The 25,902-nt window shown below is 43.0% G+C and overlaps 1 protein-coding gene across 5 annotated transcripts in view; it reads right to left on the bottom strand.

The window, feature by feature from the left end:
• Positions 1–25,794, bottom strand: part of fam193a (family with sequence similarity 193 member A) — a 33,778-nt gene extending 7,984 nt beyond the window's left edge. The window contains exons 1-17 of one of the 5 annotated variants that reach the window (XM_061770599.1): positions 25,279–25,794; positions 23,473–23,547; positions 22,454–22,699; positions 14,478–14,650; positions 14,199–14,366; positions 13,211–13,478; positions 12,556–12,680; positions 11,237–11,384; positions 11,086–11,160; positions 10,944–11,018; positions 10,760–10,869; positions 9,434–9,679; positions 7,960–8,113; positions 7,776–7,877; positions 6,015–6,299; positions 4,854–5,109; positions 3,406–3,747 (exon numbers count right to left, since the gene is read on the bottom strand). In XM_061770599.1, the coding sequence (XP_061626583.1) occupies positions 3,406–3,747; positions 4,854–5,109; positions 6,015–6,299; positions 7,776–7,877; positions 7,960–8,113; positions 9,434–9,679; positions 10,760–10,869; positions 10,944–11,018; positions 11,086–11,160; positions 11,237–11,384; positions 12,556–12,680; positions 13,211–13,478; positions 14,199–14,366; positions 14,478–14,650; positions 22,454–22,699; positions 23,473–23,547; positions 25,279–25,503 (3,073 nt within the window). In that variant the 5' untranslated portion in view covers positions 25,504–25,794. Of the gene's footprint in view, positions 1–3,405; positions 3,748–4,853; positions 5,110–6,014; positions 6,300–7,775; positions 7,878–7,959; positions 8,114–9,433; positions 9,680–10,759; positions 10,870–10,943; positions 11,019–11,085; positions 11,161–11,236; positions 11,385–12,555; positions 12,681–13,210; positions 13,479–14,198; positions 14,367–14,477; positions 14,651–16,493; positions 16,514–22,453; positions 22,700–23,472; positions 23,548–25,278 lie in introns of those variants that run through there. The other 4 variants (XM_061770600.1, XM_061770602.1, XM_061770601.1 and 1 more) reach the window with 4 other exon arrangements.
• Positions 25,795–25,902: the final 108 nt, after the last annotated feature.

The raw sequence follows: 25,902 nt of genomic DNA, 5'->3' as shown, positions 1-25,902 counted from the left end.
AACTGTGCGAAGTATCATCCTGTTTCAAACGCTCCACCATCATTTCAGTCCCCAAGAAACCTAAAATCTCGGGTCTAAATGACTACAGGCCTGTCGCCTTGACATCTGTGGTCATGAAGTCCTTTGAACGTCTCGTGCTGGACCACCTCAAGAGCGTCACAGGTGCCCTGCTGGACCCCCTGCAGTTTGCCTACCGAGCGAACAGGTCTGGGGATGATGCAGTCAACATGGGACTGCACTTCATCCTAGAACACCTCGACAGTGCAGGGACCTACGCGAGGATCCTGGTTGTGGACTTCAGCTCACCGTTCAACACCCTAGAGTTCATCCCTGAACTCCTTTCCTCCAAGCTTCTCCAGCTCAGCGTCTCACCTGCCATCTGCCAGTGGATTTACAGCTTCCTGACGGGCAGGACACAACAGGTGAGGTTGGGGGCGGCCACCTCATCCACACGCAGCATCAGCACTGGGGCGCCCCAAGGTTGTGTCCTCTCTCTGCTGCTCTTCTCTCTCTACACGAACGACTGCGCCTCAAACTCCTGGAGTTTGCAGATGACACCACTGTCATCGGCCTCATCAAGGACGGTGACGAGTCTGCATATCGAGCGGCTGGAGCTGTGGTGCGGCCGACACAACCCGGAGCTGAACACGCTCAAGACTGTAGAGATGATCGTGGACTTCAGGAGGCATCCTTGGCCACAGCTGCCGCTCACGCTGTCCAGCTGCCTTGTGTCAACTGTCGAGACATTCAAGTCCCTGCGAATTACAGTCTATCAGGACTTGAAGTGGGCGATCAACATCAACTCCGTCCTCAAAAAGGCCCAGCAGAGGATGCACTTCCTGCGGATTCTGAGAAAGCACTGCTGAGGCAGTTCTACACAGCGGTCATCGAATCAGTCCTGTGTTCTTCAATCACAGTCTGGTTTGGCGCTGCTACAAAAAAGGACAAACTCCGACTGCAACGGACAATCAAAACTGCTGAAAGGATTGTCGGTACCCTACCCACCCTTGAGGACTTGCACGCTGCCAGAACTAAGACAAGAGTGTGCAAAATTCTCTGGGACCCTCCACATCCCTGTCACCAGCTCTTCCAGCTCCTTCCCTCAGGTAGGCGCTATTGATCAATGCAAACTAGAACATTCCAGACATTCCAACAGCTTCTTCCCTCTTCCAATCAACTTCTTAAACAGCTAACCTACAATTCCATTGCAACATGCTGCCAATTTTTTTGTCTTGAGTTTGTTGTCACATTTCTGTCGGGCCAATTATATATTACTCGTGCGCCCAGTGTAGTAGTCTCGCCACGCATTCCTTGTGTGTTTTCTGGACATACTTGGCAAATAAAGATGATTCTGATGATGTTAAAAACCCACTCCCGTTTTGTAAAATTAATTATAATTAAGCTGTCTGAGTTTGGCCAATACACATAGGCAGCTCACAATAAATGGCTAAGTCACTTTTCCACAATGTCCTTTGAAGTGGAAATGTTTCGCAACAGAGTAGAACACATTTTGAGTAAGATATGAGTCATCATCCGTAACCATGTATTGGCTGCGTCTTTCCAAAGTGGTAAACATGACAACGTGATTTAGTACTGTACAGCGACGGGATGGGACAAAATTTGTTAATATAATTGTGTGAAGGGTTACTGGGTTCGATGGGCTACATGTTGCCAGACACAAAACCCTCAAATGTCAGGCTACCGCTGTCGAAGCTGGCTGCATCCTCTTACATCACACATTAAAATACATACAAAACTCACAAAAAAAAAATATATATATATATATATATTGGGTTTCTGGGTGACATTTCTGATCAAATGCACTATTACCTTTACAAGTTAACTTAATTTGACCTGTAAACCTTTGAACGCACATGTCCAACTGCTGATTATTTCAGTATTTTTTGCATAACTTGCTGTTATCTAACAAGGAGCTAAATGAAAAAAATCAAAACAGATATTCGATCGATTATAGACCCCCCAAAAATAATTCCTGGTTCAATCAGAGTTGGTATTTACACAGTCCTCTTCATTGTGTTGCTCACATTTTGACATCATGAGACCGAGAAAAAAAAATGTAACAATTGATCAACGTGAGGCTTCAAACAGGATGTTCTCAGAGGCAAGTGGCCACTGAGCTTAGAGTCCCAGTGACATCAGCAGGTTAAAACGGAGAGACTGGAAGAGTCACAGAAAGGAAAAGAGGTGAATGTCTTTGGAAACCTATTGGTGCCTTCATGGATCAAACACCAAAAGTTGGACGTGCATTCAGAAGTTTAGGTTTTGCTTGGAATTACACATAGGCAGTTGCAGTTAGCCACATTTTGTGGTGCTGTTCGAATGTGTAGTGAGTATAGGTTATCCCCTATTGAGTGCCCTGAATGTATTCCAAAATAAATCTTGGAAAGTAGTGAACACCCAACAGTCACTAGAAGAGTAATATATGTATGTATGTATGTAATATATTTAATATTGAGCAGCCCGCGACCCTAGTGAGGATAAGCGGTAAAGAAAATGGATGGATGGATGTCTGTGATGTCCCTAGAGTTTAGTTTGGACATTGCAGCTTAAGGTGGGGGTTTACCCATCCCATGTGAGCATTGACGTGAGCTGACATGAACAATGTAATGAAAACTAGATAGGTCATCTGTCGGGATGCTACATTCACTTCGGGTTCCAGAATAATAATACAAATAGTTATCGCAGAACAACAAGATGTAGAGGAGGGATAAACACACATAAGGTCTATTAACATTGACAATATTCATTATTTAGGAGATTAGGGGACTAACTGGCATAAAACAGCATTTACAACTATTTACAACGACACTAGGCATGCTGGGAAATACTCTTGATAGCAAGCCGCCATGTTTTAACGATGATGCCACTACGCAGCATCAGCATCCAACATCAGCGTGTGACCTCACAAATGTGTTCCTGAAAGAATGCGCAACAATTCCCAGAAACTCACTCATAAACCTTGTTGACACCCTTCCCACAAGAGTTGCAGCCGTTACAGCTGCAGAGGGTAGCCCAACATCCTATTAAATCATTTGGATTTAGAATGGAATATCACTTAAAATCATATGCGAGTCAAGGCAAGTGAGCAAATACTTTTGGGGATATAGTTTATATTACAAAGATATATGTTCGGTATACCTCATTTTAATATGAAGGATTTATTTATTTATTTATTTTTTTACTTTTCCTATCCCCATGTAGAATGTGCACTATTGAAAACTGAAGATTTTTCGGGGGGGAAAAAAAATTGCGTATTATACATGAGAAATTGCAGTAAGTTCACATTTAAGGTTCAACCTGAAATTTAACCAGAAAGCCCAATATCCAAAACCTTTTGTGAGTAATGTATATTTTCATAAGCGCTAACCTAGTCTTATAGATTACCTAAAGAGGTTTTAGATGATAGGTGGATAGGTAGGTTATTACTTGACTGGACAGTGGTGGCGGTGCATGACACGGACGCCATGGACGCCGACGTCGCCATTGCCACCCGGTTGGTCTCCATGAAGGCATCTTGGAAGTTGTACAGACACTTCTTCTTGGCGCCGCTCTTCTTCTGCTCGCGAGCCTCCGACGACGAACATGAGGACAGGGACGAAGATGACGACGAGGAAGGGTGGGAAGCAGTGGCGGCGGTCAGCTGGGGGTGGTGGGGGTGGTCCGCTTGGGGGCCAGCAGGTGTTGGCGGGAGAGGGACGTCGGCGAGGGGAGGGTCCAGGATTTCATCTGGGAACGAATGAACACATTTGTTAAAGGGGAACTAAACCCCTAAACTTGTATTTTTTTTAAAGAATACATATGTGCCACTACTAGTCTAAACATGGTAATCTGATTAATATTGCCTTCGTGGGACAGGTATAAGGAAAATGAAAAAAACAATTTCTTTCACATTGTATAAACGTATACCGGTACCGAGGAGTGGTGAAAAAGGTGTACTTTAATTCCAATATTACATGTAAAGTCTTATGTTACAAACAGTACATTTTCACCACTCACCCAGAATTATGAACTCCTCGCAGGCCCATATTAATATAATATCCATAAAATCCAAAATATTTGGAATTTCATTTTGATTATTTTCAGAGGTTGAAGTGGGCAGATTTAGAGAGGTCCACATACATTTTGGTGATGATTGGTCGGAGTTTTGTGACAATAAGCAACGTTAAGCTTTTTTTGTAGGCCTATAGCGAACGTCTATGAAGAGGAAACCCCTTAGCGTCCATGGAATTAAAGATATTAGGGATTTGGTTTTAATATTTTCAGATGGGAAAGAGGGCATAATTAGAGATTTTGGTGACGACTGGTAACAGTTTTGTGACATTAAGGAACTGTGAGCTTTTTTTATTTTTTCATTTCATTAAGCGTGGACTGCCCCGATAAGGGATTTTAAAAAAAAAGGAACAAATACATACACACATGCACACAAAAGCAGAATATTTCTTGGAAAAACCCAATAAATTTAGATAATACTTCTTTTTGAGCATATGGATAACCGCAAATTGATGGGTGGGTCACTAACTGTCAGTCAGGGGCTGTTTTGGGTTCAAGATTATCAGTCGTGAAACCTTTTCTGTGTGAAGTTGTTTTCATTTGATCTCCGAGAGTCAGTTTGGGGCCATTTGGTGTCTGGGGTCTGTTTTAAAATGTCCATCTTTTGAGAGTGTAATTTTAGAAACAAAATTCAAGCATTTTCTAGAATTCCATAAAGTTGAATGAGGCCTTCCTTGTTCATGGCATTTTGAAAACTCGCTTACATGGACAACAGCAAACAATAGCACCACTTTCTGGCCACGGCCGTTCTGCCGCCTTCTGGCCAGTCCTGTGTGCCTTACCTTGCAGCAACTCTGGCAGCAGCACTTGACTGATTGATTGATCCAAGCTCTTCATAACGGCGGCATCCCACAGACTCTCAAAGTTGAGCGAGAGGCACTGCAGTGAGTTGTTCCAGTCACCTGCTCCACCTCCACCTCCACCACCAGCACCACCAACGCCGCCGAAGCTGTTTTGGTACACGTGCTCAGGTAGCGTGGGGCTGAAGGCCGGCTGCGTGGCTGCCGAATGGTTGGTCGCGGGGTTGGGAGGCAGAGGCTTGGACAGGAGAAAGAGAACAAGTGTCAGTATGTTGAGAATATGGGAAAATACTAATACTATTCTGACATTTGGCAAGAGAAACGGGCTTTACTCTGGACTGGTCACCAGTCAATCTCCAATAAAGATACTCTGATGCTGCAATACCATCTCGTTTCTATACGGGATTTGGGTAACTGGAAGCCATCCCTGCTGACTTGTAGCAGGGTACACCTTGGACTGGTGACAAGTCATATATATATATATATGAAAAAAAGCTAAACAGATACAATTACCTTACATCAATCTTCTATGGCGTTTGTCCTAATTTGGCTCAGGGGTAACTGGAGCTTATTAGGTGAAGCTGGGTACATAACTGATCCCCCCGTCAATTACGTGTAAAGCTACTCCAATGCAATGTGATGCAATCCATTTTCTATACGGCTTGTCCTCCATAGGGCGGCGGATAATTGGAGCCTAACCCAGCTAACAATAGGAAAGAAAAGGGGGACACACCCTCAACTGTATAAAGCTACACCAATGTGATAAGATATTATCCATTCATTTTGTATCGCTCTTGTCTTCCGTGTCATGGGCAATTGGAGCCTAAAGCAGGGTACTCCCGAGACCGGTCGCCAGCCAAATGATATAAAGCTACTATGATGCAATACATCCTTCAATCTTCTATACTACTTGTCCCCATTAGCGTCACACGTGAATTGGAGCCTATAGCAACTGACTTGGCGGGAGAAATGGGGTATACCTCGGACTGGTTGCCAGTCAACTGTGTATAAAGCTACTCTGATACAACACCTACACTAACTTTGAGTCAGGGGTAACTGCAGCCTACTTCAGCTGACTTTTGGCGAGAGAAGCGGGGTACATCCTGGAATGGTTGCCAGGCCTTTTTTCCTAACTGCTTTTACCTTGTTGTGCATGAGGGGAGGACTAGGCGGGTAGAGGGTGGGGTGCAGCAGCGGCCTGGAGAAGTTGTGCAGTGGTAGGTGTCCGTGGATGTGCGGGTAGAGGTGGAGGGCGGGGCTGGTCGTCGTTTTGCTGTTGTCAGTGAAGAACTGGTGGCCCACGGCAGCGGGTGGAGGCGCCGAGTGGAGTCGCCCAGGGGGAAGGCACCCGACTGGGCCCAGGATGTTGGCAGAAGTTGTGTCCTGGTTACACACGTGGCACTCGCACGCATGCTGGACCTGCTCTACCTTTTGGTGGAGACAAGTTTGTAATGCTCTTAGTGAGGGTGGGAAATTGACAGCAGTCTTAAACTGTAACACTAAACGTAAAATATAAAACTTTAGGGGGGAAAAAAATACAATAGTAAACTACAAATATTGAAAGATTTTAGGATAGAAATATGCCTAAAGAGACTAAAAATACACAAATAAATCAAAATATACATTAGAAAAATATACCATTACCATACCATATCAGACAAAAATATACATTATAAAGGCCGAATATTAGAAAAGCAAAATACAATTACAGAAACATTACAAAATCAAAATAATTTTTTAAAAACAAATTTAAAAGAAAACAAAAATACAAAAATATTAAGGGGGAAATCTAATAAGGTCAAAAATACAACTACAAACAAAATCAATCAACAAATATTGGGAAAAAAGTTCAAAACAATTAAAAACAAAATATTTTGACAAAACACCAAAATATTAGGCAAAATGGGGGGAAAAAAATACAAAAATAAGAAGGAAAAAGTAGGAATACATGCATACATATAGAAAGTGATAAGTGAAATAGATCCATTTTAAAACTAAAAATAAAAAAATACCAGGGGAGAATCTAATAAGGTAAAAAATACACAAGAAGCAAATATGAGACAAAAAAAATAAAAAAAATATATATTGGACTAAAGAAAGAAAAAAATAATTATTAGAAAAAACTATTTCATAAAAAGAAAAAACTAAATTAGGAAAAGATAAATTGGACACCGTATAATTGCAACAAAAATATTCAAAACACAATTTGAAAACATTTCAACAAAATATAGCAAAATAGAAGGCAAAAAGTAAAAAGTAAAAAGAAAATGAACAAAAATAAATAAAATAACCGGAAAATACAAAAATAGAGTAAAAATAAAAGACACTCATACAAAAGAACTTAAAACAAAATTTTAGAGACTTCAAAATATATAAAAAAATATTAAGGGGAAAAGTCTAATTAGGTCAAAAATACATAAGTACATAATATGATACAAATATCGGACCAAAGAAAATACGCAATTATTAGAAAAGGTTTAAGAGCATATAGAAAATTAATTAAGGAAAATATAAATACTGGAGAAAAATTAAATCATGACAAAAATATTCAAAACAAATTCAAAGTGCTAAATACTCGACAAAATACACCAACATATTAGGCAAGGAAAACAATACTTAGAAAAAATAGACAAAAAATACAAATTACAAAAATAGAATACTGGAAAAAAAATTCTTAATAATTCCATGAAAAACAACAATATTAGAAAATCAGCGGTAATAAAACATTCATTATCGCACACAGTATTAATATGGTAAAGAAAATACAACTACGGAAAAATACACCAACATTTGCATGGCATTTGCGCATTGCTACGATAGGCCTTGTCTCTGATAAGTGACTTTTCAGTGGCCACGTGTGGTTATGAGAGAGCCATACCAGCACAAATCAAGTTTTGTTGGTACCTGCTGCTGGTGGTTGTAAGACGGAGGAGGACTGTTCGTCTCCTGTTGCCGCCTTCCTTCCTCTATGTCGCCCTCAGACGAGCTACTGCTGCTGGGAGGCGACTACAGTATGAAAGAGTCACATAAGGGAGGCCTTTAGGAAATTGGGAAGCGGGTGGAAACACTACGAAAACATCCAACTTACCACTGCGTTTTGTGCCGTGTTGAAGCCGCCACTGCTGTTCACGTCATTACGGTGTCCGTTGACCGTCGTCACACCGTTGTCCTGGTAACCGCTCACTGGGTACATGTCCCCGAACTTGGCGGACATTGGAGGCACTTCATCGTCATCACTGACACTTGGGGGAGGAATAGGAAGGAAGATTCAGGAATCAAAAGAAACGGAATGATCTTAAATGAAAGAGCACACCTTGTGCTAATGCATTTTAGCGTTGGCACTTGTGGCAAATGTGCATTAGGTTGAAACTATTGCTAATTAGCAGGCATGGTGACCGCGTGGTTAGCACATCCGCCTTAAGATTTCTTGGGACCGGGGTTCAAATCCCTTTTTTGGAATGTGTTGCAGCCATCAAATTCCAAGTTAATGATTATTTGCTAAAAACAATCAAGTTCATCAGTTTGAACATTAAATATCTTGTCTTTGTAGTGCATTCAATTAAATATAGATCGAACATGATTTGCAAATCATTGTATTCTGTTTTTATTTAACACAACGTCCCAACTTCATTGGAATTGGGGTTATATATACCAAACATGTCATTGCAATCAGAGTTGACTTTAAAGGACATTCATCCATCCATCCATCCATCCATCCATCCATTTTCTGAGCCACTTCTCCTCACGCGGGTCGCGGGAGTGCTGGAGCCTATCCCAGCTATCATCGGGCAGGAGGCGGTGTACACCCTGAACTGGTTGCCAGCCAATCGCAGGGCACATATAAACAAACAACCATTCGCATTCACATTCACACCTACGGGCAATTTAGAGTCTTCAATTAACCTACCGTGCATGTCTTTGGGATGTGGGAGGAAAGCGGAGTGCCCGGAGAAAAGCCACGTAGGCACGGGGAGAACATGCAAACTCCACACAGGCTGGGACGGGGATTGAACCCCGGTCCTCAGAACTCTAACCAGTCGTCCACCATGCCGCCTTAAAAAAGTAATCTTATTCTTTTATTATTTGTAATTGTTTATTTTTTATGAATTCATAATTATCATTCGAGGGACAATGTGTTATTTCTAAATGAGAAGGACATCTGAATTTTAACCGTTACATTTACAATCATTTATTCATTTTTTCATTATTTTATTTATTAATAGTTTTAATTTGAGGAACAATTTGCTACATTCTTTAATTAACTGGTTTATTTCATTATGAAGCATACGTCGTTATCATTTGAGCAGCAATCTCTTTTTGTTCTACAATTACTATTACAGTTTGCGTGTTCTCCCCGTGCCTGCGTGGGCTTTTCTCGGGGCACTCCGGTTTCCTCCCACATCCCAAAAGCATGCATGGTGGGCCAATTGAAGACTGGTCGGTGAATTGAAGACTCTAAATTGCCTGTAGGTGTGAATGTGCGTGTGAATGTATGTTTATACGTGCCCTGCAATTGGCCAGTTCAATTACAGACTATTACAATGATCATTTTAAGGACTCACAAAGTGTTGCCGTCCCCGGCGGGCAGGACGAGTCGGGAATGCCGCTGGACGGTGATGGGGGAGCTGGAGTTGGAGCCCGACGCTGAGCTGCCCGAGGACAGGCTGGGTCGGTGTACCTGGGCCAGGTAGTCCTGAGGGGCGGCTTCACCCTGCAGGGGCAGTTTGATGGGCAGGTCCTCTGATATGGGCGAGTCCATGATGCCGCATGTTAGGATATGCGAGAGGCTGCAGTCATCGCACGTGCACCTGCAGGTGGCCAAAACAGTCACGGTAATTCTAGGAATTTCAAATCACCACCATTATTGATCAAAGAAATATTAGTCAGGGATTTAAACCATTAGGTACGCGACGGCCAAAGCAATAACCTTTAACACACTACACAAAAATAGCTGCATTAGACAAATTCTTATACAAAACACCAAATATATTGAAAAGAAATGAGAAAAAATATAAAAATATTACATAAACATACACAAATAGGGAAAAAAAATACTTACACATTGGACAAAAAATACACCAGTATTAGAAGAAAGAAGAAAAAAATAGCTCAAATATAAAATCATAACTGCAGAATATTAACACAGATTGAGAACCCTATAAAAAAGTACCAAAATATTCAGAGGGAAAAACCAATAACTAGAAAATCCTATATATAGATGATTCTGCACACAAATGGAATAAATTGCCAACAGAAGTGACGTCAGCCCCAAGTGTGAATGTTTTTAAGTCCAGGTTAAAGACTCTCCTTTTTTTTCTCCTGATTTTTTGAACATTTCCACTTTTAAATGATATTTCTTGCACTGTATGCGGTTTTAATTGAACTTTCATTTTTTTCCTCTTTGTTTTAAATATTTATGAGCTGTTTTGTTCTTTGTTTTTAAATGCTTTTCATCATGTAAAGCACATTGCGTTACCTTGTGAATGAAATGGGCTACATAAATACATTTGCTTTGCTTATATAAAAAATATGAAAAGATACACAGAGAAAAAAAGGAAAGAAATGCAAGAACGTTAGCTATATTATGCTAAGTAAAAAATTATAAAATTAAGAATATTACACAAACATTAAAAAATGCCAAAATGTCATTTTTTGAAAATATAAATACTATAAAATACAAAATATGAGTCGAAATACAAAAATAAGACAAAAAGATGGAAGATGTTAATATTAGAAAATAATGCGCCCCCCCCAAAAATGTGACAATATAATGCAAAACTAAAACAAAAAAATACACAATATGAAAAACTCCAAAATAGACAGGTAGAAAATATATTAAAACACATGACAGCTACTAATACAATAAGAAGGTTAAAACGGCTGCTCACCTTCTTCGATAATTGCAGTTAGGACAGTCGGGAATACTCAGACGCGACGAGAGCATTCTCATGGTGTCTGTGAAGTTGTCTCCGCAGGGCAGCTTCTTATTGTTAGGTAACTGCCAAGAGGGGAGCAAAATGCGTCAAATCCTGATGGCCAAATCCTGATCTTATTTGTTTTTGTGTCCCCTACCTGTTCTTCGATGTATCGCCGCTGCTTGAAGAACTCCCAGTCTTCTTTGAGCATTCGCTGCTTCGTCTTTAAAGTCTGTAGGAGCCACGTAAAATTACAACGCTTTCAGTTCAATCATCAAATGGTGAACATGGGAGCTTACATTTTTGCCGAGCGGCGACTTGTGCGGCTCTGTTCTTTGGTTGGTAAAACTCTGGCCCTCGACTTTGAACAGTAACTGCAAGACCATAACGCATATCTGAGCCCCTTCTTAATTAGCATGTTAGATTCATTTGATGATTATTTTGGCGTACCTGTTCGTCTACGTAGTCGTCGATCCTCTTCTCGCACTCCTGCCACTTGCCGTCTACGTTCGCCATCTCGTGCTCTAGCCGCTGGTAGCTCTCCAGCAAGGTCCTGTACATGTCCTCGCTGTATGAATCATGCGAGGCGGTGCCGTGTCTGAAAAAAGACGACACGGCTGGTATCACAGATTGAGTGAAGAATCAGGGGTGTGATAGTTGCACTGTGTTTTGACATTGTAGCCATTTACTTTCCCCCCCCCGATTCGTCCATATTCTTGCTGTTAAAATGCATCACTTGTCTAATAGTTTGGTATTATTTCCTAATTGTGTATTTTTCCATCTAAAATTCTATTTTGCATCTCATGCTTTGTAATATTTTCTAATAGTTTTTACAACTAATATCTTTATTTTTTTAATCTTTAAAAAATATATTTGTGCAATTTTAGTACTTTTCAATATTGTGTGTAATACTGTGTATTGTTGAAATAATTTTTAAATGTCCTGATATTTTTCTTTTTAAAAATATTGGTGTTTTTCTCTAATACTTTTGTTCAATATTTTCTAATAGTTTTGTATTTTTCATTTAATATTTTATTTTACATCTAATACTTTGCATTTTTATTATTTTTTTAAGTGTGTCTTTTTAAAAAGTATTGTAGTTTTTGGTTAATATTTGTGTATCTTTTTATACTGTGTATTTCTCATCTAATTTCTTTATCTAACATTTTACACTATTATGAATTGTATTAGTTTGATTTTATTCTACTGTGTGTCTCTGAAATATTTTTCTCACAATATCTTTTGTATTTTTCCCTGATTTATTTGGCTCTGTCTATTTTTGAATTGGTCTTTTTTTTCTAATATTTTGAGATGACTAATATTTTTTTCTTCAATATTTTTGGTATTTGTTAAAAATTTTATTTTTGCTTAATAGTTTTGCTTTTCTTTCTATAATGTAATATTTATGTACTATTTCTTAACCTTTTTATATTCACTGAAATAATTGTTCCCTTATTTTATTTTTTTCAGTTTTGTTTGTTTTTCCTTAATATTTTCATCTTTATTCCCACAAGCAATATTTATGTTATTGTTTCCCAATACTTTCCATTTGTTCTATTTTCCCCCTAATTTTTTGTAATATTACTATTAATATTTTTGTATTATTTTCAAATATTTTTTATACATATAATGATTTTCCAATTATGTTTACATGTTTGTCCAATATTTTTATTCCCCCTAATATGTATTTTTTTGCCAATATCTTATTTTTCCTAATCATTATGTAGTTCTTTTAGTTGTACTACTACTAGTGCAAAAAAGAAGCGTACTTGAGCTGTGCAACGAGTGCAGGTAAGCTGCTGTGCAAGATGGGCTCTGAGAACACCAGGTTCTCAAAAAGGTGCTTGTTGTGCAGCTCCCACGTCACATGGAACTTCTGGAGGTGCTCATTCTCCTGAGGGGGGGGAACAGAACAAAGTTGATATCAGCAAATTTCGTAAAACTTCAGCTCAGTGAGCAGGATTGTAAGTGTGATGAAAACCATAGAACAGGTTGGGAAACAATGTGACATACTCAGGGCACTGAATCGATTGCAACTGGACTGTTTTGTTTGTCTTAGAAGACGTCGCCCCTCACTGGCAAGTGCGTCCTTATTAAGCCTTGACGAAGCCTGCTCGGATGAGAGGCGAAACAACATCTGAGACAAACATAACAGTCAGCTGCGATAGATTCAATGCCCTGAGAATGAAATGACCTGGATGAATGAGAATTTTCAGAGGCATTAATGTGACAGAGAAAATTCACTGTGTAAAATGAATCAACATTTTCATACAAATTAATTTGACCAATTCCTACCCAACCCTGCGCTAACTTTCTCTGTGAACTTCACAGCTTTACAGATGCCGTCTGTGCTCTGCAGCCAGTGTGTTGTATTATGGTTTATTTGTGGCACGCTACCATTTTATTTCAAGCTGACCAACTGACCAGGGTGAGCAGGAAGCCGCTGATGGTGCGCGCCGCCTGGCAGAGGGCACTGTACTCCTCCAGCAGCAGGGACAGAAACTGATAAGCCTGTGGGGGACCGTGAGCGGCGGCCGATACTGCCGCCGCCGTCCCCACTTCTGCGGGTCCTGGGGACGTCTTGGAACCGGCCGACAGGTGCTTGAGGAGGCGCACCTTCATCTCCAGCACATACTCGCGGGCCTGCTGCTCCAGACGCTGGTACAGCTGGTAGGGGTCCTTCTCGCAGAGTCTGAGGGGAGAGAAAATTCATCATAGTAATTCATATAGTTCTAAACATTTTGAAGCAACCGTAGTGACCCTGTTTAATTGTGTGACAGAAACCTCTCGTGGACAATCAACACAACAAAGCCCAATGTCCCTTTCCACAAATACAGGAGTGCCTTGACTTACAAGTTTAACATGTTCCGTAACCAAGCACCTAACTCAATTTACCCGGATACTAAATCATCCATCCATCCATTTACTCAATTCCTTATCCAATCAGTTTTCCTATTTAAAAGGAAGCGGGATGCCATTAAGTCATTCCAGCTCCCCAAAACAGTGTTTTTAGTAGAGAAAACTAGCACTGAAAAGTAAAATACAAATATAGAAAACATAAAAGAAAATGTAACGAAACTGGTTCAATAAAGTGTTATCACGCCAATAGTCCAGTTCTGCTTTCCAGTAGACACATTACAATATCTTCTTTTTTTAAGACTAAAATGATCCCAAACTTTGGAAATTCTGCATTTGATGCGCTTTTCTCCTGGTTTGCGCTTATTGCTGTTTGAGTCTGGATTAGTGATATTAGTTAACATTAGTCCGTGTGGAAAACAGCGACGCTTCAAGATAGAGACTTTTTTTAATAATCGAACTATTTGAGTTATTCAAAGAATTGATGCAGCCCCACATGGGAGCTTGTTGGGACAATTTCTCTGTGTTGTGTAAAATAATCTTGGTGTTTGCGTACCTGTCTACCAGCTCCTTCATGCTGTCCTTGTCTCTCTCCAGCGGCTGGTCGCGGTCGTCCGCTAACGGCGTCCCGGCCTGCCGGTAGATACAGCGCACCAGGTAGCGCACCTCCGACCAGTGTTTCTGCAGCTGCTGCGACTCCCGCTCAGACTCGGACGAAATCTCTCTGCAAATTGTGGGGGAAAAACAGTTACCTTTAAGAATAAAGTTCACTGGGGCAGCAGGTGTTGTTTTCTCAGTTTTTTTTCCACCCCCCCCCCCCCCCCCGTTAACTTACCGCCTCTCGTTGCAGGCCTCGCAGCTGCACGCCATGTCACCGGGCATCGGTGTGGCGAGGTCAGGGGCGGGGAGCATGGGTGGCGTGGGTGCGCTCAGCCTGTCCGCCGCTGCTACCATGTCCGGCCCCAGGGTGCCATTACTCACGGGCATGTGCAAAAGGAAGTCCTGACTCTGAGAGACAAACAAACAGCACGGTCAAGCTTTCTCTTCTCAAATCTGATGATAGCCATTGAAAAGGGAATGGAATACTGCAATATCGATATAACGGCACTAGGGGATAGTTTCAGACTGCAAATGGCTTACTGTTTCCTCTCCATGACATGTTTGTCGTCTTCATAGGGCCAAAACCAAGTATGTAGTTCTATATTTGCTAACTGCAGCAATGCGGATAAAATGCCACTAGGTGACAGTATTGCTCTCAAAACACCCTATTCCCTCTCGGCGTGTCAAAGGGCTGAGTAGTTTTACTGTATTTTAGTTTTACTATACACTTTCTACTCTCAGCAATGCCGATAAAATGCCACTCGACACCATCAAGTCTTCAAAGGACTAGTAATTTGCTGTATTTGTCATACAGATTTAATCGCAGCAATACCAAAAAAAGGCCACCAGTACAAAGCTACCATTCGTTTGCTTTTTTTTTTTTTTTTTTTTTATTCAAATTGTTGAAATATTTTAGTTTGTGATTTAAATGTATTTTCTTTGTTAGTTTAAATTTACAGCAGGACACCAAACTGAAATATTTCATTTTGACCAAAGCAGGGTTCACACTGCCCCGTTCGCAAAACCAATTGAAACAGGATGTGGCGAAGTAACTTAAGCTGTCAGATAATTGTAACAGATTTAACCAGCAGGACAATTTGAGCCTAAATTACATACACTACTCACCCTTTGTTTGTCAAAATTGAACTGAAGTACAATACCTGAGTTCATGTGGATATGAAAGGCTGGGTTTGCCTTGGACCGGGCCCGCCGCAGCCCATAAACTGTGACAGCATGGTGGATCACTTGCTTGTGCTTAGATTAAGAAGGCAGCTAGCTAGCCCGCTAGCTGCACTACACTTCAAACGTTCCTCGCGGTTTTATGCTTCATTTTGGCGCTGAGCGCCGCCGTCCGTCTCTTGCTCCAGTGAATTAACTCCCATTCAGTAGTGGTGAGAGCAATATATAAGAATCATACAATGAAAAAAAATATGTTTTACAGCGCACGTTCACCTCTGGTGACCGCCCAAGCGGTTTTTTTTGGGGGGGGGTTTTGCTTGTTTTTAGACACACACACACCACCATACATAGGACGAGTTGTCAAAAAAATAATAATCACACGTACTATCATATCTATTGTATCATATTTTTCAGCACCTTTGACCATCATGCGCAGACCTATGTTTTACACACGTCGGCTGAATGCCGTGTTCCGTCAAGTCTTACGACAATGTCGTAAAGTGTCATGTTGTTTTGGTGTGTGTTGTCTTGCTTCTATGATGAATAAAGTTCTCGTTAGTAAACAGTTGTTGGCCGTACATTATTGGACATAATAATATGGCGTTGAAGCTTAACTTTGTCTTGTTGCCCTTGTTCCTCGCTGCCATTCCGTGGTCCCGCTGCCGCTGATATGAGGCTAGCGGCATTGGCTTCGTTAGCTCCGGCTATCGACTTGAGGCTAATTCAAGCTCATTCATCCAGTTAGGCACCTGCTGGTCGCGGTTTTTCCTTGCGTCATCACAACATCCTGTCTCGGACGGCTTTGGTGGTAAAAGCATTTCCGTCCGCTACTGAAAAATGCACTTTTGCGCCATTTTCGGTGGATGAAAATTGTCAGTGACTTAGATATTTTGACTGGTCCGACATTAACGGTGGCCCGTGACAGTGCCGTAGTGGCCCCGGGCCACCGTTAATGTTGCACGGCCGCGGCCCTAGTGAGGATAAGCGGAACGGAAGATGAATGAATGAATGAATGAAAGTCTGTTTAGCTAGTATGAACATAAATATGTCCATCCAACCATCCATTTTCTACCTCTTATCCGGGGTCGGGTCGTGGTGGCAGCAGCTTTCGCAGGGACGCCCAGACTTCCCTCTCCCCAGCCACTTCCTCCAGCTCTTCCGAGGGGATCCCGAGGCGTTCCCAGGCCAGCCGAGAGACGTAGTCTCTCCAGCGTGTCCTGGGGCGTCCCCGCGGTCTCCTCCCGGTGGGACGTGCCCAGAACACCTCACCAGGGAGGCGACCGGGAGGCATCCGAAACAGATGCCCCAGCCACCTCACCTGGCTCCTCTCGATGTGGTGGAGCAGCGGCTCTACTCTGAGATCCTCCTGGATGACCGAGCTTCTCACCCTCTCTCTAAGGGAGAGCCCGGACACCCTGCGGAGGAAACTCATTTCGCCCGCTTGAATCCGGGATGCTGATCTTTCGGTCACGACCCACAGCTTGTGACCATAGGTGAGGGTAGTAACGTAGATCGACCGGTAAATGGAGGGCTTCGCCTTTCGGCTTAGCTTCTTCTTTACCACAACGGATCGATACAAAGTCTGTATCACTGCAGACGCTGCACCGATCCGCCTGTCGATCTCCCGTTCCATTTTTCCCTCACTCGTGAACAAGAACCCAAGATACTTGAACTCCTCCACTTGGGGCAGGATCTCATCCCCGACCCGGAGAGGGCACGCCACCCTTTTCCGACTGAGGACCATGGTCTCAGATTTGGAGGTGCTGATTCTCATCCCAGCCGCTTCAAACTCGGCTGCGAAACACTCCAGTGAGAATTGGAGATCACGGCTTGATGAAGCGAATAGAACCACATCACCTGCAAAAAGCAGAGAGGCAATTCTGAGGCCACAAAACCGGACCCCCTCTACGCCTCGGCTGTGCCTAGAAATTCTGTCTTTAAAAGTTGTGAACAGAATCGGTGACAAAGGGCAGCTTTGGTGGAGTCAAACCCTCACCGGAAACGAGTCCGACTTACTGCCGGCAATGCGGACCAAGCTCTGACACTGGTCATTCAGGGACCGAACAGCCCGTATCAGGGGGTTCGGGTTCACCGGGGTCCCCTCTGGAGCAAGGCTTGCAGGTGGGGCTCGAAGGAGAGCGCCTGGTGGCCGGGCCTGCACCCATGGGGGACAGCCCGAAAGGGTATCGTGGGTCACCACCTGTGGGAGGGGCCATAGGGGTCGGGTGCAGTGTGAGCTGGGCGGCGGCCGAAGGCAGGGACCTTGGCGATCCGATCCCCGGCTACAGAAGCTGGCTCTAGGGACGTGGAATTTCACATAAATATAGATTTTTGATCAAAAATGAGCACTTATATTTGCATTGGCTTCTGGAATATGGGTAACACTACCCTCGCTGCACATATTGAAAGCGTCAGGACTTGATTGTGATTTGCTAATCAAGACCCAAACATTAAGCAGCAGTGCTGACCTCATCCAAATTCAGCTTATTAATGGGTTTATCGACACAAATAGGTCACGCACTCTGGGTCGCTGCTACTGTACATGCAGAGAACTGTGTGTGCAACACATCAACAGAGCGGGTGACTGAGGTTGATAGTAGCACGACACAACGAATCGCTAATGAAATTTGCTGCAAACACTTTCAATTATTGATTTGATATATTCATCGTTGGAGCCCTACTTTTATTACACACACTTACGATATCCAGCTTCTTCTTCTTTTCCTTTCGGCTTGTCCCGTTAGGGGTCGCCACAGCGTTTCATCCTTTTTCATGTAAGCAATACGATAAAATGCCAGTTGGTGATGATAATGCGCTGCAAGCAACTTCCTGTTTCCTTTCCATAACAACTCAATTTTACTGTATTTTAGTCGATAAAGTGTGACTATGTGAGCGTATCACTCTTCAGACTCCTTCCTGTTCGATTTTTAAATGTGCCTTGAAACATGGCAAAGGGTTTCAAATACGATCTATTTCAAGAGTAATACTTTGTGGTCTAATTAATAGTCACTGGGCGATATTACGGCTGCAGAAACCCCCGCTGCACTTTCTTTTTTCTTTTTTTTAATCCCAATACAGAGCAGAGAGATTGTGCCTGACGTTGACAATGTGACGCCAAATCAAAAGATCTTTCCCGCAGCTATTCTTAGTTTCAACGACGGCCATTGGTCCCTATAGCATCAAACAAGGACAGTCTTTTTGCAAATAAGAAAACAAAGCACATGTGGGGAACAGATCAGCAGACTTTCTCTGACATGTCTTTCGAATGTTGCCTTTGCGAGAACTGGGAAATTGAAGTGCCGACAAAACACGGGGGAAAAAAATGATCAGACTTCTGTTTTGATGTCGGCGGCCCGTTATTTCACGTAACGACTAAATGTCGCTCATTCTGCTCTGCGCAATTAATCTTATTTTATTATTGTTGTTGACTTAACAGCCAGGACAGAGATGTGTGTGCGGCTTTCCTAGCTGACAGTATCGCTCTGCAAACACCTTCCTGTAATCCATGTCTTTAAGGTGTCCTCAAAGATTTTGTAGTTTTACTTGATTTTCGTTTCATTAAAAGACACTAATTATGGGAAACTTAATAAAACGCCACTAAGTGACAGTATCGTGCCGCAAATGCATTCCTGTTCCCTCTCCATGGCATGCCTACAAGGCGTCTCTGAGTACTTTGTGACTTTATTTCATTAAATTACAGCCACTAATTGAACTGCTTGGAGTAAGCAGTCTCGCATCGCTATTTGCGAGTCAAAATTAATACTTTGCGCCTCATAAAACACATTGAAAAGCAAAACTGCCAATCACAGATTGTTCGCTGTGCTCGACGGACGTGACAGCGCGATTACGTCGCCACCGAAAAGGCGGAAGTGAAGCGAAGCTTGATTGCTGGCGCTGGAAGGGCAAAGCTGAATTGATAAGAAAAATGCAAGACCAAAAGATGGAAAATGGCGAACGTATGGTAGCATTTCATAGCGAAATGCAGGGCGAGCACCCGTGACATGTAAGGTTGTAACACGGACATTTATGTCGGCGGAAGACGGTGAGTATGATGAGCGATAAACCGTTTATCCGCCGACATATGAAGGCTCGCATATCTTGTGTTCAGCCGACATACTCTGCGGCTTCATTGATCATAAACACCGTATTTGGGAACCGATTCAGTGCGGCCGCTGGGGCCTGTTCATGTTTAAATCGCAACTGGTGAGTGCGCGAGGTGCATTTAGTGGACACTGTGTAAATGGGAGTGAAAATGTTCTTTTGTAATACAGTACATAATTGTTTAGTTTTCCTTTATTATACACTTAAAAATTCCCGCAATGGCGATAAAACTTTACTTAGGTCACAGTATCACGCTGCAAACACTTTCCTGTTCCCTCTCTGTGATGCATCTGTCGGAGGTCTTCAAAGGCAGATTATTGTACACTACTAATTCCAGGAATGCTGACAAAAACGCCACAAGGGGACAGTATGTTCTCCAAACAGCTTCCTGTTCCCTCTCATCCTCGTCAAAAGCAGAGTAATTTTATTTTAATTTAAACACCAAAAAAGGCAAAGAAAAAGGAACTTACTGTTTTTTGGGCAGTCGTTGGCCATGTGTCTTGTTTACAATCAAATCTATGTGGTCGCCAACACGGGATTCAACCCTACTTGGTTGTGGTTTTCTCAACAGCTGTCTAAGTAGCTGTGACCTTCAACATTGTGGTTCTTCACTGAAAAAAGTGTGGACAATGAGGAATGCCTGAACTGTTTGGCCTTGGATCCTCGACCACTTTCAGGGGGGGGGGGGGGGGGTAAAAACAAATAAAATAAAAAAATTAAATAAAAAAGGACAGCTGCTAGCAAAACGTGCCAAACTGCATGCTTTCTCCCACAAAAAGACAAAAAGATGATGTGACGTGCAAAAGGAAGAGACAAATGTTCAACTGTGGATTTCAGTACTCTGGTCTGGACGAACCCCTAGACGTCACTGTTTTTCGTGAGGGTTACACCTCCAACTGCGAATAAACATGCCAAACGCATGTTAAAAACGTTGCGTTAAAAGGTTAAAAATGACTGGATCTCCCTGTGGCCAAGGTGGGCTAAGCACATTGAATTGGATTACAGCATTAAATCATGATGCACAAAATGTATTATTCTTTACATTCTAATTAGGGTGTTAATAATCTGTGTTTACAAAGTACAATTATACGGCGCTATTTTTCCTTATAGAATAATACAACCAGGCGGCACGGTGAAAGATTGGTGAGCACATATGCCTCACAGTTCTGAAGACCCGGTCCAAATCCGGCCTCGCCTGTGTGGAGTTTGCAAGCTCAACCCGTGCCTGTGTGGGTTTTCTCCGGGAACTCCGGTTTCCTCCCACATTCCAAAAACATGCGTGGTAGGTTGATTGAAGTCTCTAAATTGCCCATAGGTGCGAATGTGAGTGCGAATGGTTGGTTGGTTATATGTGCCCTGCGATTGGCTGGCGACCAGTTCAGGGTGTACACCGCCTCTCGCCCGCAGTTAGCTGGGTTAGGCTCCAGCATACCCGCGACCCTAGTGAGGATAAGTGGAATGGAAAATGGATGGATGGAAAAATACAAACAGTATTTTTTTTGGGGGGGGGGGGGGCCTGGGACGGATTAATGGCAAATGCATTCATTTAAATGGGCAAAGATGATTTGTAATAAGAGCGTTCTGAGTTACGAGCATGGCCATGGAACGAATTGAACTCGTATTTTAAGGCACCACTGTATATGCATGTGAGGCACGGGTATTATTTTTGTCCACTTGGCGTCACCTTCTTTGCGTTCTACAGTACTGTATGTGTGCCCATCTGTGATTGAATGGGTCAATAAAAAGCAGGGCGAGGGACGTCGGAGTCAGCGAATGACAGTGTCGACGTGGCTGCCTGTTAACTGGCTATACCGCTGGACAAAACGAAACCACCCTGAACTTAGGCCGTACATACCTGCAACTAGACTGTAAACTAGTTTGTGTTATTTTATATTTCTCTACATTTGTTGTGATGTCATCTTTTTTTATTTATATTACTTCATATTTCAATCAAATGTTGAACTACTCTCTAGTTTCTTTAGTTTTCAGTACAGATGCTTTCAAACTGACATTTTAAAAACAATCAAATAAATGTATACATATCACCATATCATCTAGCTCTACCTCATATAATGTAGATAGAATGCAATCACAATTCAAAAGCGATTCATCTTCAGCTGTGTTCATACCACTTTGGTCTGGGCCAAACAATAGCTGGTTCTCTGCTTTTCATGTTTGTCACACCTCTAAGGCCTGGTACACATAAGGATTGTTCAAATCTTAAAAGATTTTTTTTTTTTTATCCGTGACAGACCCCACACATAATGATAAAAATCCGACATTTAACAGTTTTGGTCGTATTGTGTGTGGTGTGCGCTGATTAATCTCAACACAGAAAACTACATAGTAAGATTGTTCCACCCCTGATCTCAAAATTTCACATGTTCACACATGATCTCGCAAAAACGAAGACGGGCAGACACTTCCGGTTACGTGCTGATCTTCGCCAAGTGATGCCGAAGGGAACAGAGGCGGAAGTGGTGTAAATAAATCAAAATACTTTCTTTGAAAAATACTTCTTACCGTCTGGGGAACCCACTTTTATACAAAATATGACAAAGTAAGACCTTTGTTATCATTTACGGTCGTTTCCGTGTTTGTCAGTATAGGGCGCTCCTTTGACTGACTGCATTCAATTTCGCGTCACAATTCTCTGCGTCATGAATCGGGAGACGTCGGCTTTCCCCACAGACATCAAGAGTTTTGGCCGTAAATATTGAAGATTGTCGACCCTGACCTGTTTTGGACACTAAAATCGGGATAAAGCCAGTCTTAACACACCTCAGACAATCTTATAAGACAAAAGATTGTCTGGCGTCTGACGCGTTTGGTCGTGAAGGGGCAGAATCGGGACAAAAACAGCCCGATTGTCTTGATGTGTGTATCGGGCTTAAGTAGTATAACAATTTTTGAACGTCCTCAGCAACTCACCCCCAGCTGCTCCAACGTAGTGTGCCGGTCCTCCTTCTCCACGGTGCGCCGGCAGTCTGAGCATACCCACAGTGGTAGCGGGAGGGCAGCGGGCGGCTGGCCCGCCTCTGGTGCGCCGTTCCGATGGTCAGGGACGCCCGCTTCCGGAGGCCGCAGGCCGTCTTTGCTGCGCTCGCACCGGCATAGGAGGCAGCGGTCGCCGGCTGTGTACGGGGCTCGCTGGTTCAGGCCGAACGTGAAGGGGGTCTAGTGTGGAGAGGAGGCGTGTAAAGTTACTTTTGAGGCGTGTTTCCATCACAGGAACTTTACACCGGAAACATTTGGAAGGTGGTTATGTGTTTGAACCCTGGGAACTCGTCTAAATTTTGTTCTCGGGCCAAAAGAAGACTTTAGAAAGGTCTGAGGAACCTTTTGGGTGAGGTCTGTGGTCTGTCTGACTCCAAGTACCGAGAACTAATTCAGAGTTGGCTTTTGTTACAATGACAACCAGGTGCTGTGGTAAGTTGTTGAAACAAAGTGACTATTTAACCTGACTGCCCCCCCCCCCCCCCCCCCCCCCATACAGCCCAGATTTGCAGACCCTGGCATGTGGCGCGTGCAGTGGACACAATGTCAAACACAAATATCTCCCCCAATCCCACGCTGAATATGTGCCAGTTATCAGAAGCCAAAGCTGGTCATCGTTTTAGTTAATCTGTAGTTACACCCGTGTTCTGCTTAGGTTTTAGCTATGACATGCTTTGGTGTAGTCCGGCGGTTGCTTGAAAATGGCAGATCTTCAGCCGGCCAGCCAGCTTTCAAGTCGGGGGGGGGGACCAAAAACACTTATTGGCTGTATATCCCCGCTTATTCAAGAATTTTGGGGTTTAATTTTTTGTAATAGTTTTTCTTCCAATGCGATAACTGTATATTTAGAGAACTAGGCTGAGACTTTTTACCCTGTTATATGACAAGAATTTCCTTCTCCTTTCCAATAGGGGAAATTGTAAACGGCCTTAACAAATAAAACACAAAGTTACCTGAAGGACTCCGGTGAAATCAGCGTTGACCGGTCCTTCTGTGAATTGCGGCGTGACACCGTTGTTGACTTTGAGCTGCGGAATAACCACACGGACATGAGTTCCTATTCATATACAGGGTCGATACCTAAAAACTGTAGTATATAAATGTTTGCAATACATTTATAACACTGACATACATCATGTACAATTAATGTATCCATCTATCAGAACAGAGGCCAGAGAAGCGGGGTACATCCTGAACCGGTCACCAGTCAATCCCAGGGCACATATAGACAAACGAGCATTAACACTCATGGGAAATTTGGAATGTTCAATTTCGGAAGTTAACAGTTGGTCAGGTATCTTTGTATGACTGGGTCAAAAACTAAATAAAATGGCTAATAGGAAAGTAGTAACTGTTAATCGGTGTCGCCTGCCTATCAGAATATTCCATCACGCTGGTGTTCGCCGTCAAGCCGGCCACCTATGAGCTGGTAGCCAACGCTAGCTACTCCTCAACTTCAATGGTGCCTCAGGAGTAGGGTGTCTGGCATATTAGGGTGTGACGAGGTGAGCTTTACAGCAAATAGCTGTAAATTAGGTTCCACAGAAATACGCTAATTGTTAATGGGGAAGCGTAAATAGGCGAGGGTTGACTGTACTAAATACGGTTTCTTTTAACATGAGCTGTCCCATGAAACCAATGGTAAGCATGAAGTTTGAATTACCGCCATTGACCTGCATCGCATTAGCTTAGCATACTTCGTTATGACCAGGAGTTCCCAAACATTGGGTCCATTTTAGGCTATTTTACTGACCTTAAAGCAGGCAGAGAAATGACTCAGTTTCTAATGAATACACATCTGTTGTCGTCTTTGCTTATTGTTTATGTCCAGTGTATGGCGGACGTGAGATAAACCCCTGCCTGACAGATGTCGAAGTATCATATTCATACCTTTTGATGCTTTACTACTCAATGAATCTAACATGCATATTTTTGGAAAGCAGGAAGAAGTCTGAGTACCCTCAGAAGATGCAAATTCCGCACTGTGCTCCCATATAAATGTCATTTTTCAAACAAAAACAACTTTATGTGGGGCTGTCTCACCTATTTAGAGACAATGGAAATAATTGTGAGCTATTTTACTCACTATCAAGCAGGCCTACAGTGGGAAATGGATCTTATTTGAATTACATACATGTATGCAATATGACCATGGACTAAAACCCTCCACGTGCAACATTGAGGACGAATTACTGGTGTGGATACGTCTTTTTACCAACAAAAACACTTTAAAAGCAGTAAGCATTGCAGCAAGAGAAAGACAACATCCCCAAGGCCCAGAGAAGTGCAGCCATTAGCAGGGTTAGCATTTGTGTTTATCTTTGCCACCGCGGTCTTTCAAAAGCGGTTTTCCTTTTGACTAATGAGCTCTTTAAATCAGAGCAATATCTCCCCGAGTCGAAATAAAGTTCACGGGACATAGCTGAACGTAATATGCGGGCTAAGATAGCCCAGAAAGTTAAGCTAATAACTGTGGCCGAGGTAGTCACGTCGGTTTGAAAGGGTTCAACCTCCCTGGCATTGTAATGTTTACGGTGACTTTAAAGGCTAAAATGTCCGGTTTGCAAGTGAACAAAATGGTCCCAACTTAAAACAAAACAAAACAAAAACCGCTTTCAGCGGCACACCCGGTCAAAGGCACGACAGCTCGCAGTCTTCCTGCCATCAGTTTCGGGCCCATATCAGATTAGCGTCGTTGATAATGTTGCCCTGCCTGATCTGACATGCTTGGTTGCTTGATGGGGGGACGGGGGGCTCACCTCTCCGTTGATGCCCGTCACGGAGCCCATGCTGCCACCCGCGGAAGGTGCGAGGAAGCCGGCAGGTGTAGGAGCTCCCGCGCAGCCGATGGCCGAGTCGACCCCGGCCTTGCCGCCGACAACGCCGCTGCTCGTGCCGCTATTGCAGACAGCACTGCAGCTACCGCCACCGCCCCGCTTATTCTTCCTGCGTTTAGCCCCTCGCTTAGCATCGGTTGGACTCATTTTTCTCCGACACAGCAGGCCGTCCGGGCTCGGTGGGCTCTCCAGTGGGATGCCGGGCGCGGGTTTTTGTTTTTAGCGATTTTTTTCTTTACAGGGGGGAACGCCGCCGAGGAAAAGTGCAAAAAAAGCCGACTTGACTGTGACCAATATGGCTGCTTTGGTTGGGGCTTCGCTGCCTCAACTTGGCTTGGCTTGGCGTAGTGACGTCACTGTGCGCTCGGTACACCGTTGTATTGTGGGAAATGTATTTTTTTGCGCGGGAGCAACAAACTGCAGAGTTTGAGGTCAACCGCAACGCTAATAAAGGCATAATTAAATCCCGCTTACGCGCCGTATCGTGAAAGCCCTCCCCCTCTTCACTTAATTTAATTAAAAATAGCACTTTATGAGTGATGAAAT

Source organism: Phyllopteryx taeniolatus, chromosome 4, assembly GCF_024500385.1.
Source record: "Phyllopteryx taeniolatus isolate TA_2022b chromosome 4, UOR_Ptae_1.2, whole genome shotgun sequence".
In the NCBI taxonomy this organism is placed as follows: domain Eukaryota; kingdom Metazoa; phylum Chordata; class Actinopteri; order Syngnathiformes; family Syngnathidae; genus Phyllopteryx; species Phyllopteryx taeniolatus.
Note: the sequence above shows the minus strand (reverse complement) of the source record. Positions and strands in the feature narration are given on the sequence as shown.